This window comes from Sus scrofa, chromosome 1 (assembly GCF_054392235.1).
Source record: "Sus scrofa isolate SSC_HxYL_T2T_F1_AM1 chromosome 1, Sscrofa_HxYL_maternal_Yorkshire_Landrace_v2.0, whole genome shotgun sequence".
Lineage (NCBI taxonomy): Eukaryota > Metazoa > Chordata > Mammalia > Artiodactyla > Suidae > Sus > Sus scrofa.
This window is the reverse complement of record NC_139383.1, coordinates 137,723,094-137,736,569: the sequence shown is the minus strand read 5'-3', so window position 1 is coordinate 137,736,569 and position 13,476 is coordinate 137,723,094. Positions and strand designations below refer to the sequence as shown.

Sequence of the window (13,476 nt, the reverse complement as noted above, 5' to 3'; positions counted from 1 at the left end):
CCATAGGGAGTGAGGTAAGTTAACTGTTTATATGCTAAGAATACAGTACAGCATTATATCCATTGGATGGAAAAAGCCTTATAGCGAAAACAGTGTAACACTCTATTAAAGAAGATTCCAATTACTACCTTACAGAAACACATATGAAAACTCAGTCCCATTCTCCAACGAATTTCCCATCTATTCTATGACAAAACAGTGACTTTTTTTTTTTTTTTTTTTTTGGCAGCATCTACAGCATCCTGGGTCAGGGATTGAACCTGTGCCATAGAAGAACTCCAAAACTGGGACTTTTTATATAAATTTCTGATTCCTAATGCTTGTCTTCCCCAAAATAGTAAAGTGCAAAATACCTTCATTTGAAGTCTGAAGATAACAAATAGATCATGACTCCTAAAGAATGTTTTACATTTCCTATCAAATTGTTGAGGTTCTATTTAAACCTCATTTTTTTCTATTTCTCATTTTATTTAATTATAGTAAACATAAACCTGTGTATTTATCTTTCACTTATGGTTTAAGTCTAACAGGTTTAGAAATGACTTCTAAAATCTGTTCAGAGAGACAGATACTCATACAAAGGAAGGTTCTGTGAAAAAGTGGCTTCATGCTACTTAATTCAAATCATGACACAGTGTCTTGTCACAAAAATATATTTAAATGAAGAAAATGTAGTGGATTCATTAAAAACAACTACTAAAAACATATATTGGAAAGGAGTTTGAAACTTGCTTGGATAAAGACGACACGAAAGAATTACAATTTTTATTTATTATTATTTTTTGTCTTTTTAGGGCCACACTCACAGCACATGGAAGTTCCCAGCATAGGGTTGAACTGGAGCTACAGCGTCTGGTCTACACCACAGCCACAGCAACATGGATCTGAGCCGCATCTGTGACCAACACCACAGCTCACGGCAATGCTGGATCCTTAACCCACTCAGGGAGGCCAGGGATCGAACCCATATCCTCATAGATACTAGTCAGGTTCGTTACTGCTGAGCCACGATGGGAGATCTGAGAATTACAATCCTTAATTTTTTTTCATGTAGAACTCTATCCTGTGACTGCCAGCAGCAAATATACTAACTAAAGCTAAGCAAATCTTCACTGACACACTTTTCTTTCTTTTGTCCCCCAGTTTTGAGATACAGTTGACTTATAACACTGTGTACAGTTAAGGTGTACAACATGTTGATTTGATAGTTACACTTTTCTATAAGAAGCTTTCAATACTGCAGAGAACTTGATAGAGCCATCCCTTCAGACTTGCTTGGTTTCTTCCTGCTAATCTGTCTCTCCCTTTTCTGGTAATTTTTTTAGTGGACTATGGTTTATCTTTAAATAGTAGAAGAAATAAGTTACTTGGAATTTCTAGCTTGATTCTTCTTCCTTTACATTTTTCTCTTGATCTTCTAGTGTTTTAATTCTGCCACCTTTTGAATATAGCTTGATTCGTGCTGTCCCTTCCAAGCATTTTCAGTTTATGCCCATTTTGTAGTTAAAAGAGATCCATACAAAAAAATTATCAGACTAAGTGGCATCATGCCACACTAATCTACTGAAGTATCAACAGTCCTCAAACACGTCAAAGTATTCCACGCCATCAAGGAAAAAAAAGAATAATTTTTGGTCAAAGTTAATTCTGTTTCTATAAAACCTCTAAACCCCTTCTTTTATAGGCCTTACCAATTGCCTGGATAGTGAAAGCACATGTGCTCCAGGTCATCATGGGGATTCGAGGATCTGTTTCATCAGGAGGCATTTTCAATCCAATTCTATAAATTGTTGTGGCGAAGAGAATGACCATTTCCTTGATGCTATTAGAATATTTTATCCTAGAAATAAAATAAGAAAAATTTATATAATGATTTAGTAAAAGGGGGCTACCTACTCAGAAGTAAACTACCTTTGTCAACTTAGAGATAAATGCCTCTGTGAAGATTTTTTCATTAAGAAAAATGGGAAAAGCAGAACTCTAACTCCTATAGGTAGAAAAATATCTCTTAGAAAATGGTAACAACCCAGATAACTTCACTTCTTATGAAAGATACAGTAAATGATCACAGTAAAAAGGGTCCAGGTTCAAATTAAGGGTCAGACTATAGAGAAGGATTAAAATTCAGAGGAAACAGATTGTTTTAGTGTATGGAAAAGGGACTAAGAAGTTTTTTTTTGTGTTGACAGTGTGTGTTTGTGTGTGTGTGTGTGTGTGTGTGTGTGTGTATAACAATACATGTGCTAAGAGTGATGATTTCTAGTTTCCTGAACTTCTATTTGTAACAAGTAACAAGTATTTTCAGTAGCAATGCGTAAACATAAACAAGGCTCACAACTAGAAATATGTACCTAAGGTAATATTCGTTAAATAATAATGTTATGTTTTTCAAAGTGGCTTCACATAAATATCTTCAAATAACTTTATGAGCTAAGTCTGGAGGCCACTGTCTCAATTTTACAAACAAGAAAAATGAACTACAGCGAGGGTAGGGTGATCTGAGACATTTTAGAAGTCACAGAGCAACTCAGATGTGACTTTAACTAAAGTCTCTTAAATTTGGTTCTTATAGATTAGACTGTATAAAAATGGCATTTTTGCTGGTCATAGCATGGTTCATCCTAATACATATTACTTTATATCTCAAACCACTTAATTTCATTAATACAAAGAAAATTCTCGGGAGAAAGCAGTAAGGTAAAAATGGGATATAGAAAACAATTTTACAAATAAAGCAGGAAGGAAGGACAGGTAGAAAAATGGAAGGAAAGAAGGACTGTTCTTTGCTCTTATTTTCACAACCACTTACAAACTTCCCTTAACTGTTTAGATACTTACGAAGACTGAACTCCAAAACTCAGGATAGAATGGAACTCAAAAGTGGAATCACCCATTCCTTGATCAAATAAGAATGGAACTGTTGCATGTTCTCCTTACAAATTAAAAGTAAAAAGAAAGAAAAATCATGGGAGTTTAGTCTGACACACACGTTTCTAGCTTTTGCAAATTACATATGATCATCTTAGAAAATTTAGAAAATGTTGATAAGCAATAAATAATCATTCAAAAATTCTCCACCCAGATAACCAGATAGCATTTGGGTGATATTCTTTTTTCTCCATATAAATGTTACACATGTACATTTTTTTTTTAATGGCCACACCTGCGGCATATGGAAATCCCCAAGCCAGGGGCTGAATCCAAGCTGCAGCTGTGACCTACACTGCTATAACCCAACTGTGCTGGAGACTGAACCTGCAGCTCTGCAGTGACTCAAGTTGCAGCAGTCAGATTCTTTTTTTGTCTCTTCTAGGGCTGCACCCGTGGCATATGGAGGTTCCCAGGCTAGGAGTCCAATTGGAGCTGTAACCACCAGATCCGAGCTGCATCTGAGACCTACACCCCGGATACGGCAGCTACAGTGACCCCAGATCCTCAACCCACTAAGCAAGGCCAGGGATTGAACCTGAGACCTCATGGATACTAGTCATATTCATTTCCGCTGAGCCATGACGGGAACTCTAATGCCGGATTCCTAACTCACTGGGCAAGGCTAGGGATTGAACTTGTATCCTCACAGACACTATGTTGAGTTCTTAAACCCCCTAAGCCACAAGAGAAACTCCAAATCTGTAAATAAAACTTCCTTTTTTTTTTGCTTTTAGGGCCACACTTGCAGCATATGGGAGTTCCCAGGCTAGGGGCTGAATTGGAGCCACAGCTGCTGGCCTACGCCACAGCTACAGCAATGCCAGATCTGATCCGCATCTGTGACCTACACTGTAGTTTATGGCAATATCACATCCTTAACTGAATGAGTGAGGCCAGGGATTGAACCTGTATTGTCATGGATACTAGTCAGGTTTATAACCTAGTGAGCCACAACAGGAACTCCTCAAATATTTTTTTCTTTACCATCTTTTTTCTTTTCAGGACTTCAATGACAAAAATGTAGGATTAAAGGGGGGAATAAAGGTTCCATATGTGCCTAAGGCTACGTTGGTTTATTTTCTATCACTTTTCTCTATTTCTCAGATTGTATAGTTTCTACTCATCTAATTTCAAATTCCCTGACTCTTATTTCCCCTTCTCCATTCTACTACTGAGCCCTTCCAATTTTTATTTTATATATAGCATTTCAATTCTATTATCTCCATTTGGTTGTTTTTTAATAGTTTCTATTTTTTTCTGCTAAGAATGCCTATCTTCCCATTCATTTCATAAGTGTTCACCCTTACCTCATGTTTCATGATTATAGGGCTGCTTTAAACTTTTTGTCTGAAAAGTTCAACATTAGAACATCACAGGGAGTTCCCATCATGGCTCAATGGTTAACGAATCTGACTAGCATCCATGAGGACGCAGATTCGCTCTCTGGCCTTGCTCATCGGGTTATGGATCTGGTGTTGTTGTGAGCTGTGATGTAGTTTGCAGACATAGCTCAGATCCTGCGTTGCTGTGGCTGTGGCCAACAGCTACAATTCCAATTTGACCCCTAGCCTAACCTCCATATGCCATGGGTGCAACCCTAAAAAAGCAAAAAACCCAAAAAAAACAAAACTCAGGATTGGCATTTGGTTGACTGCTCCTTGAGAGTTGGTCAGATCCTCCTAATTCTTTGTATTTTGAGGAATTTTGGACCATATCTTGGATATCTTGAATATTACATGAATATATCTGAATATTATTGACTCCCATTAAAATTCTCTGGAAAAATGTACCCTTTTTGTTCTAGTAGGCAGTCAACCCAATTAGGTTGAACAAGTTCTGTTTCACTCGCTGTGAGTGGTGATTCTTATATTAGTTTTCAGAACTTTTGCTATGTTGTTTGTCTGCTAGTATATGTACTACTTAAGGCACTTGAGTGGTGGTTTAATGTAGCTTTGTCCTCAAAACTGTTGCTATGCTTCTTTGGGCTTGTTCCACACATGTGCAGCTTAGGGATGAGCTCAGGACTTGTGATGGTCTCAAAAAAAGGAGATACCCTGCTATAGCTCTCTCTTCTCTGGGATTTCTCCCATATTCACTAGCCCTAAGGATCCTTTCCCCCAGTTCTTCTGGTCAAAATGACAAGTTTCTCTCAGTTATAGTCCCCTGTGCTATCATGCAGGTTCATGTGACTAGGGCTAACTTTGGGGTGAGGTTGTGAGGCAGACAGAAAAAAAAAATAATAATGAGGATTCATCCTGCATTCTTTGGAGCATAGTAAAGCCCATTTTTTTTCTCAGTTCCTCTGGCCAGTAAGACTGGTTTTCTCTTGGGATTTAAGATGTCTATGTGCCAGCAATGGTAGTACAGCTCCCTGACTGGGGCTGTCCATGACAGAGACAAAAGAAGGGGAAAAAAAACCACAGCAGGGCCTCCTGCTCTGAGGGAAGCTTCCTTCCCAGTCCTCTAGCCAGAAAAATGGCATCTTTGCTGGATTTTTTTTTTTTTTTCTTTCCTTTAACTGCTCACGTCCATTGCATAGTTCTGTGACTCAGGCTACCCTGGGGTCAAAAACTGGAAATAAAGGAGGGAAAAAAAACCCAGGAAACTGCCTATACTAATCATTCTTCAGATTCTGACTTTCCTCCCCAATCTGCCTGCCATTATTTACTTTTCAGAGTTTTTAGGTAGTCTCATCTCTCAATTGTGAATAACAGATAGATGAGGTAATAATTTTCTTTTTTCTTTCTTTCTTTTTTTTTTTTTTGTCTTTTTGCCATTCCTTGGGCCGCTCCCATGGCATATGGAGGTTCCCAGGCTAGGGGTCGAATTGGAGCTGTAGCCACCAGCCTACACCAGAGCCACAGCAACACAGGATCCGAACAGCGTCTGCAACCTTCACCACAGCTCACAGCAACGCCAGGTCCTTAACCCACTGAGCAAGGCCAGGGATCGAACCTGCAACCTCATGGTTCCTAGTCAGATTCGTTAACCACTGCGCCACAACAAGAACTCCAGTAATAATTTTCAAATGCTTTTTTTGTTGTCATTAATATTAATACACATTAACAATATTAGCAATAATAATAGCTAACATTTATATAGTATTTACTATGTACCATGCACTGTTCTACTTTATATAGGATATCTCAATTCTTCATCACTGAGATAGGTATTATAATTATTCCCACTTTGCAAATAAGAAAACTGAGGCACAGAGAAGTTAGTAAGATCACGCAGATTAGTAAGTGATGAATCTAAGATTTAAAACCAAGCATTGTGACTCCAGATTAATTATTGTTTGCCTCCTGGTATGAAAAATTATTGAGTAAAATGATTTAAGCCAACTTAGCTGTGGCCTAAAAAAACCTTTATTTTCTGATATTTAACAAATCTGTATTTGCTAACCATACTTTCAGAGTAATAAGTTCTTTCAAAAGACTTTAAGACTTAAATCTGACACAGCTAAATATAAAATAATTTTAAGCAAACCTTTAGCATGTTTCACATTATAACCTCTTATTCTGGCTAGAACAGTCTGTATCCATCGTGCCAGCGTCAAAAGTTGAGCAAGCGCTTCTGTATTCTCACTGAAAAATGATATTTAAAAATAATTAAAGCCATTGGCACAAAGTCAAACTGAAAAGCTGAAGTTCGTATGGTCTTTCTCTGGATAAATGGCTATACAAAAAAGTCAAATTCCTCCAGATTACCTTCCTAGGTCAGAGAAACATGTGTGCCTAAAATGCAGTTTGAGGAGGGAAGAGAATTTTCAAAGCACAAAGAATAAGATACCACCCACATGCCCATCACCTGGAAATAAGGGCAATAAATGGAAATTACCACTCTAGCTGCTTAAGTCAAAAACTAGGTGACATCAATAATTTATCTGATTCCCTCATACCCCACATTTTAATCTATCAGCAAGTCTTGCAGGTTTTACCTTCTAAATATATCCCAAGTTTATCACTTTTTCTACCTCCATCATTACTCCCCAATCCAAGTTACATTATTTCTCACGTGGACCTTCCTGCTTCCAAAATGGTGTTTCACTATTGTCTATGTATGCATTATATAACAGTCAGAAAGCTCTTTTTAAAGATAAGTCAGATCATACCATTTCCCTATTCAAAATACTCTAATGGTTTCCATCACAAATAATACAATTCTAACTTCTAATCTTAGCTCATAAGCCCTTTTAAGATCTGATTCCTTGCTTGCTCCATTCCAAGCATACCGCCTTCTTGCTGCGCCTCCAATATGCTGATGTGTTCCTACCTCAGGGTCTTTGCTCTTGATACTGCCTGTGCATGGAATTTTCTTCTCTCGGAGAGTAGCACTGCTTGTCCTTCATTTCATTCAGGTCTCTATCCAAATGGCATCATCTCAGAGGAGCTCCCTGCCGACTCTATCTATAAAGAGCTTCACGCACTGGTCTGTCTCTGGCCCTTTATGCTGCCAATTTAGTTTTTCATAGTATTTCTCACTATTCAACACTCTGTATTTATATGTTTATTGATGGTCTCGCCTCTCTGTAACATAAATTCCATAAGGGCAAGGACTTGACCTGAACTGTTATTAACAACCAAGGGGGACAAGAAACAGTGCTATTAAAAAGGACAATAAAGTAGAAATGTGCTTATTGAAAGAACAACTGTGCGTTAAAATATACAAGGAACTGTGCCAAAATTCACATATCTGGGAACAAATGTAAACTAAGAATTTTTCAGTTCTTAAAAATAAAAGTATAAAAAGAAAACACTACAAAAACAAAAAACAAACCAAAAAAGCTGTATTCTGATTGGTTATGCCCAATTTTCTTTAAAAATACTAGCTTTGTCAAAACTAATAAAGTTTTTATTATATACTCTTAACTTTAGTATCTTAGGTTATACTCAGGTTGATTTTCTAGTAAAAGAGGTAAATATATTCAACTACACAGTTCAAAAGCCTCATAAAAATGTTATGTATAATTATGCAGTTCAGATCCTAAGTAACAAAATTGACACTACAGATTAAATGTCTCACAGGGTCTGAAGAGACCTAGTTCTAAGGATTAGTCTAACTTTAGAAAGGACTGCCAAGAAGCATCCTATTCTTAGAGATATCAAGGAAAGAAAGTGCTTTATAGCTCTTTAGAGAATATTCCTTTAGAGAGTAATTTACATGTTTAATAATTCTTACTTGGGCAACCACTGTGTAAAACAGGCTTGCACAGGCTAACAAGAGGTTGGACAGTTACTTTGTTTTACTATGACTTATTTTATCTTTGTCATCACACGTATAGTTTAGGTGAGCCTTTGGAGTCAGGTCTAGGTTCAAATCCTCAGTCTGTCCTGGGACAGGTAAAAAACTATTCACAGTCTCTAATTCCTTATCTTTAAATGGGAATAACAGTACCTATTTCATCAAACTATTTTGGGAATTAAAAAAAAATGTAGCTAGTGCTCGACAGAATGTCTAAAACATATGAGTTAGTCAAAAAATAAAAGAAAAATCTTTCTGATGCCTTCTTCCTGAAAGATGACATTCTATGTCCCAATATACTAAGTAGAAGATAATTTCAAAACTATATTTTTTAATGACATGGAATAATAGAGACAGAACAATACTTATTAATCCTAACCGCCAAATGTAACACCTTTGAACTCTTTTGTTGTGGAAACATGTAAAAAGTGTTTTATCTACAAAATCATTTTCTTTAGCAAAACTACCACTATAAATGCATTGAGTTTTAAAGAAACTGAAATAACAACAATAATAAATAGTACTGTTATTATCACATAGAACAGTTAAGAATACAGAAACATACAATTAATGTTCTAGTTGTCATAAAAAACCAATGAGTTTGCTGTTAAATTCTATTCAAAGATGGTCAGAATATAAAAGTTACAAAATTTATTCTAAACACTAAAAAACTATTCATACATGAATCTAGTGTTTTTATTTACTTCTTTAGTTAACATTTTTGTCCATATCTCTACAACTACAGCATTTGGATCTTGGGGAAAATAGAATAAAAATAATAATACAAAGACCTGCAGAGCAACCAAACTCCAAATAGCAACTCTAACGTTGGCAAAGGACTATAAGAAAGGAACTGGATCTTCTTTGCATCATTTCTCCTTCTGTGAGTGCTAAGATAAAGATCAAATTATACTGCTTTAATGGGTATTGGAAGACATATATAAAACACGTATATTTGATAAAAGAATATCCCAGTTAACTTAGAAGCCAAAACTTGGAACTTTTATTCACATTTTTAAAGTTGAATACGTTATGAAATGAAAAAGTTTTAATTAATTATAGCAAAAAAGAAACTAGTAATCTAATTAAAAACAGTCAAAATGAAAGGATTAAAGAAAAGTTAAAAATTAACCAAAACATAAAAATAAAACAAAAATTAAAACATACCTGTTTATCCTTTGAGGTTGTAAAGGAATAATGGGGATTACAGTATTGCACAGAGACTTGCAAAGAGGGCAAAGATATTCTCCACTCTCTAAGTCGAAAAGGTCAACATGAATGCGCTGCTGAGAGCTCAGCTGTACAGCTTCAAAGTACCTGCAAAATTCCAAGACAAAGTTTTACTCAAAATGACACATGGGAATTCCCACTGTGGCTCAGTGGTCAGTGAATCCGACTAGGAATCATGAGGTCATGTTCAATCCCTGGCCTCGCTCAGTGTGTTAAGGATCTAGCGTTGCCATGAGCTGTGGTGTAGGTCGCAGAAACAGCTCGAATCTGGCATTGCTATGGCTCTGGTGTAGGTCAGCGGCTATAGCTCTGACTGGACCCCTAGCCTGGGAACCTCCATATGCTATGGGTGCAGCCCTAGAAAAGACAAAAAAAAAAAAAAAAAAAAAAAGACACACGAATCTTTGCTCTAATCTGTGTGAAAAAAATTTGGAATTTCTGCCACAATAAACAGCTTTATAATTATATGCAAAATCAACAAATTATAATTATAGAAAAAAATGCACATTCCTTGGGAGACAAACTGGAGCACACATCAGGGCAGAACAAATTTAAAACAGTTTTACAGAATTATAACTTGTCTCCTGCCTCAACAGCATGAAGATACAGTATAGGTGCTACCTCCCCTCAGTTTCCAATAACCAACTTAAGTAGCAAGGGCTATTACAGGAAAAGTATATATTTTAACCAAAAGAGTAAAACCGACACAAAATGTATCCTAGAAATTACATTTTTGAATTTTTATCTCTTCCAGAGAAAGAACTGGAATTTCATGCCCTACTCTATCTCAAAGGTACTTTTTACTCTATTTTTTTTTAATTATCAAAGTATAGTTGATTAACAATATTGTGCCAATCAGTCTGTTTTGAGGGGAATGAGATTTTTATAAAGATTACTATTTCTTTTACACAACTACTGATCAAGAGCAACTAATTTGCAGAAAGCAAATATGGTGAAAATTTTAAGTTGATAAACTTTTCACATCAATTTCTAAGGATGATACTATGATGAATATTATACAAACAAAATCAGTAATTAAAATCACTTCAATTATTCAAAATAGAAGACATAAGAAAACATGTCTTTTTGTGGCCTTTAGTGAACTTCAACATTCCTAGCTTCTTTTAAGAACATGTCAGAAGGACAACTTACTTCTGCCAGCACACTGCATGCATTACATGACCACAGCTTCCTGTGTAAGTTCCATGGGCCAAGTCTGAATCCATGAAAAGTGGGTCCAGGGTTTCTGACACACAAAGAGAAAATTAAGAGGTATATGTTCATCTGCCCCACAATCACAAAGAGAAAACAAAAAGAGAGGTTATCAGGTTTAAAATTCTAATCATAAACTTTCTTAGGAACGTCCAAGAGAAGTGTCACAATATCATGATAGCAGGATACATACATATATATATATTTTTTTAATTTTTTTTATTAAAAAAATTTTTTTTTCATTTTTGGCTGCCCTGCAGCATATGGAGTTCCCAGGCCTGGGATCAGATCCAAGCCACAATTGAGACCTAAGCCACAGCTGCAGCAATGCTGGATCCTTAATTCACCATGTCAGGCTGGGGTCTGAACCCACGTCCCAGCGCACCCAAGACACCGCCAATCCCGTAGCACCGCAGCAGATGATGTGTATATATATATTCTTTTTTTTTTTTTTGCTTTATAGGGCTGTACTCACAGCATATGGAAGTTCCCACATGGAGAGCAACTCAGGACTTGAGCCGCATCTGCTCACAGGAATACCAGATCCTTAACCCACTAAGGGAGGCCAGGGATCAAACCTGCATCCTCATGGATACCAGTCAGATTTTTTTCCTGCTGCGCCACAACTGATATGAAAAGTTACCAACTTAAAATTTTCACTGTACTTGCTTTCCACAAACTAATTAGTTGCTCTGATTAGAGTTCATATTCTGAACTCCCGAGGGATATATATCCCTAATAGTAAGTTAAAAAAGGGGAGTTCCTGTCATGGCTCAGTGGTTAACGAACCTGACTAGTATCCATGAGGACATGGGTTCGATACCTGGCCTTGCTCAGTGGGTTAAGGATCTGGTGTTGTAGTGAGCTGTAGTGTAGGTCCCAGATGCAGCTTGGACCCTGCGTTGCTGTGGCTGTGGTGTAGGCTGGTAGCTGCAGCTCCAATTAGACCCCTAGCCTGGGAACCTCCATATGCCGTGGGTATGGCCTAAAAAGACAAAAATAAATAAAAGAAAAAAGAAAGAAAGAAAATATAAAGCTAGATTTCCAGGTCCGATTCTAAAATTAGTAGGGATTACTGACAACTTCTATTCTTGATTTGTATTTTTATTTTAACATTAGGTTTTAAGTTGCATTACCTTGGTTGTTGAAGTGATTTTCTGTGATCCAAACACAATTTACTTTTGCAGTTTTAAGAGTGATTTGACTGGATAATTTGAAGGGATATTTAGGGTTATCATAATCCCCTGGATAACCTGATTGGAGTCCAAACCTGATTTCATCATTTATAACTTATAACCTCTGATAAGTTACTTGATTTCTCTGTGACTCAGTTTCATCTGTAAATGGAGCCAATATTGGTACCTAATTCATAGGACTGTTGTGAGGATTAAGTGAGTAAAGATACATAAAGTACTTAATGCCTGGCACATATAAATATTCATTAAATATTAGCCTTTTTATCATTATTATTCCAAGGGTATTTTATTTAAAACAAATTTTTTTTGTCCTTTTTTTGTCTTTTTAAGGCCATACCTGTGGCATATGGAGGTTTCCCAGGCTAGGAGTCAAATAAGCCGGTGGGTTACACCGCAGCCACAGCCATGCCAGACCCGAGCCATGTCTGTGACCTACATCACAGTTCATGGCAATACCAGATCTTTAACCCACTGAGCGAGGCCAGGGATCAAACCCCCGAGTCCTCATGGATGCTAGCTGGGTTTGTTAACTGCTGAGCCATGACAGGAACTCCTCGAAGAGTATTTTAAAAACAAAGCAGTTAATGGGAGTTCCATTGTGGCTCAACAGTAATAAACCCAACTACTATCCATAAGGACGAAGATTCGATCCCTGGCCTTGCTCAGTTGGTTAAGGATCTGGCGTTGCCGGGAGCTGTGGTATAGGTCACAGATGCAGCTCAGATCTGGTGGTGGTGTGGCTGTGGCGTAGGCCAGTGGCTATAGCGCCAACTCAACCCCTAGCCTAGGAACTTCCATATGCTGCAGATGCAGCCCTAAAAAGACAAAAATAAATAAATGAAGCAGTTAACTCCTGATACAATATAAGAAGTACAATAAATTACCTAATTAGTACTCTAGCCAAGAAAATGTTTAACAAGAACCTAATCATATGGCAACAATTAGACAAGTTCCAATGTAAGACACTGTACAGGACAACTGGCCCGCAGTCTTCAAAAAAGTTATTGCCACAGGAAAAATAAAAAGGAAAAGGCAGGCGACTATTATAGATTAAAACAGATATAACAAAAACAACGTATGAAACATAACTGGATCCTAAATGGGAAAAAAAAATCAAGCTTGGAGCTCCCATCATGGCGCAGTGGTTAACAAATCCGACTAGGAACCATGAGGTTGCGGGTTTGGTCCCTGCCCTTGCTCAGTGGGTTAAAGATCCGGCGTTGCCGTGAGCTGTGGTGTAGGTTGCAGACGTGGCTCGGATCCCGCGTTGCTGTGGCTCGGACCTAGGCCGTAGGCCGGTGGCTGCAGCTCTGATTCGACCCCTAGCCTGGGAACCTCCATATGCCGTGGGAGTGGCCCAAGAAATAGCAAAAAAAAAAAAATTCCTCATTTTGGATTCCCGTCGTGGCGCAGTGGTTAACGAATCCGACTAGGAACCATGAGGTTGCGGGTTCGGTCCCTGCCCTTGCTCAGTGGGTTAAGGATCCGGCGTTGCCGTGAGCTGTGGTGTAGGTTGCAGACGCGGCTCGGATCCTGCGTTGCTGTGGCTCTGGCGTAGGCTGGCGGCCACAGCTCCGATTAGACCCCTAGCCTGGGAACCTCCATAAGCCGCAGGAGAGGCCCAAGAAATAGCAAAAAAAGACAAAAAAAAAAAAAAAAAAAA

The 13,476-nt window shown here is 37.7% G+C and overlaps 1 protein-coding gene across 4 annotated transcripts in view; it reads right to left on the bottom strand.

The window, feature by feature from the left end:
• The window catches only part of UBR1 (ubiquitin protein ligase E3 component n-recognin 1), a 141,369-nt gene that overhangs the window by 35,043 nt on the left and 92,850 nt on the right, over positions 1-13,476 (bottom strand). For all 4 annotated transcript variants that reach the window (XR_014813013.1, XM_021097091.2, XM_084972918.1 and 1 more), the window contains 5 exons: positions 10,558-10,651; positions 9,343-9,492; positions 6,421-6,518; positions 2,839-2,932; positions 1,692-1,840 (listed from right to left, as the gene is read on the bottom strand). Coding sequence is in view for 3 of the 4 variants with exons in the window: in XM_021097091.2 (XP_020952750.1) it covers positions 1,692-1,840; positions 2,839-2,932; positions 6,421-6,518; positions 9,343-9,492; positions 10,558-10,651 (585 nt within the window). In the remaining variant the exon portion in view is untranslated. The remainder of the gene's footprint in view (positions 1-1,691; positions 1,841-2,838; positions 2,933-6,420; positions 6,519-9,342; positions 9,493-10,557; positions 10,652-13,476) is intronic.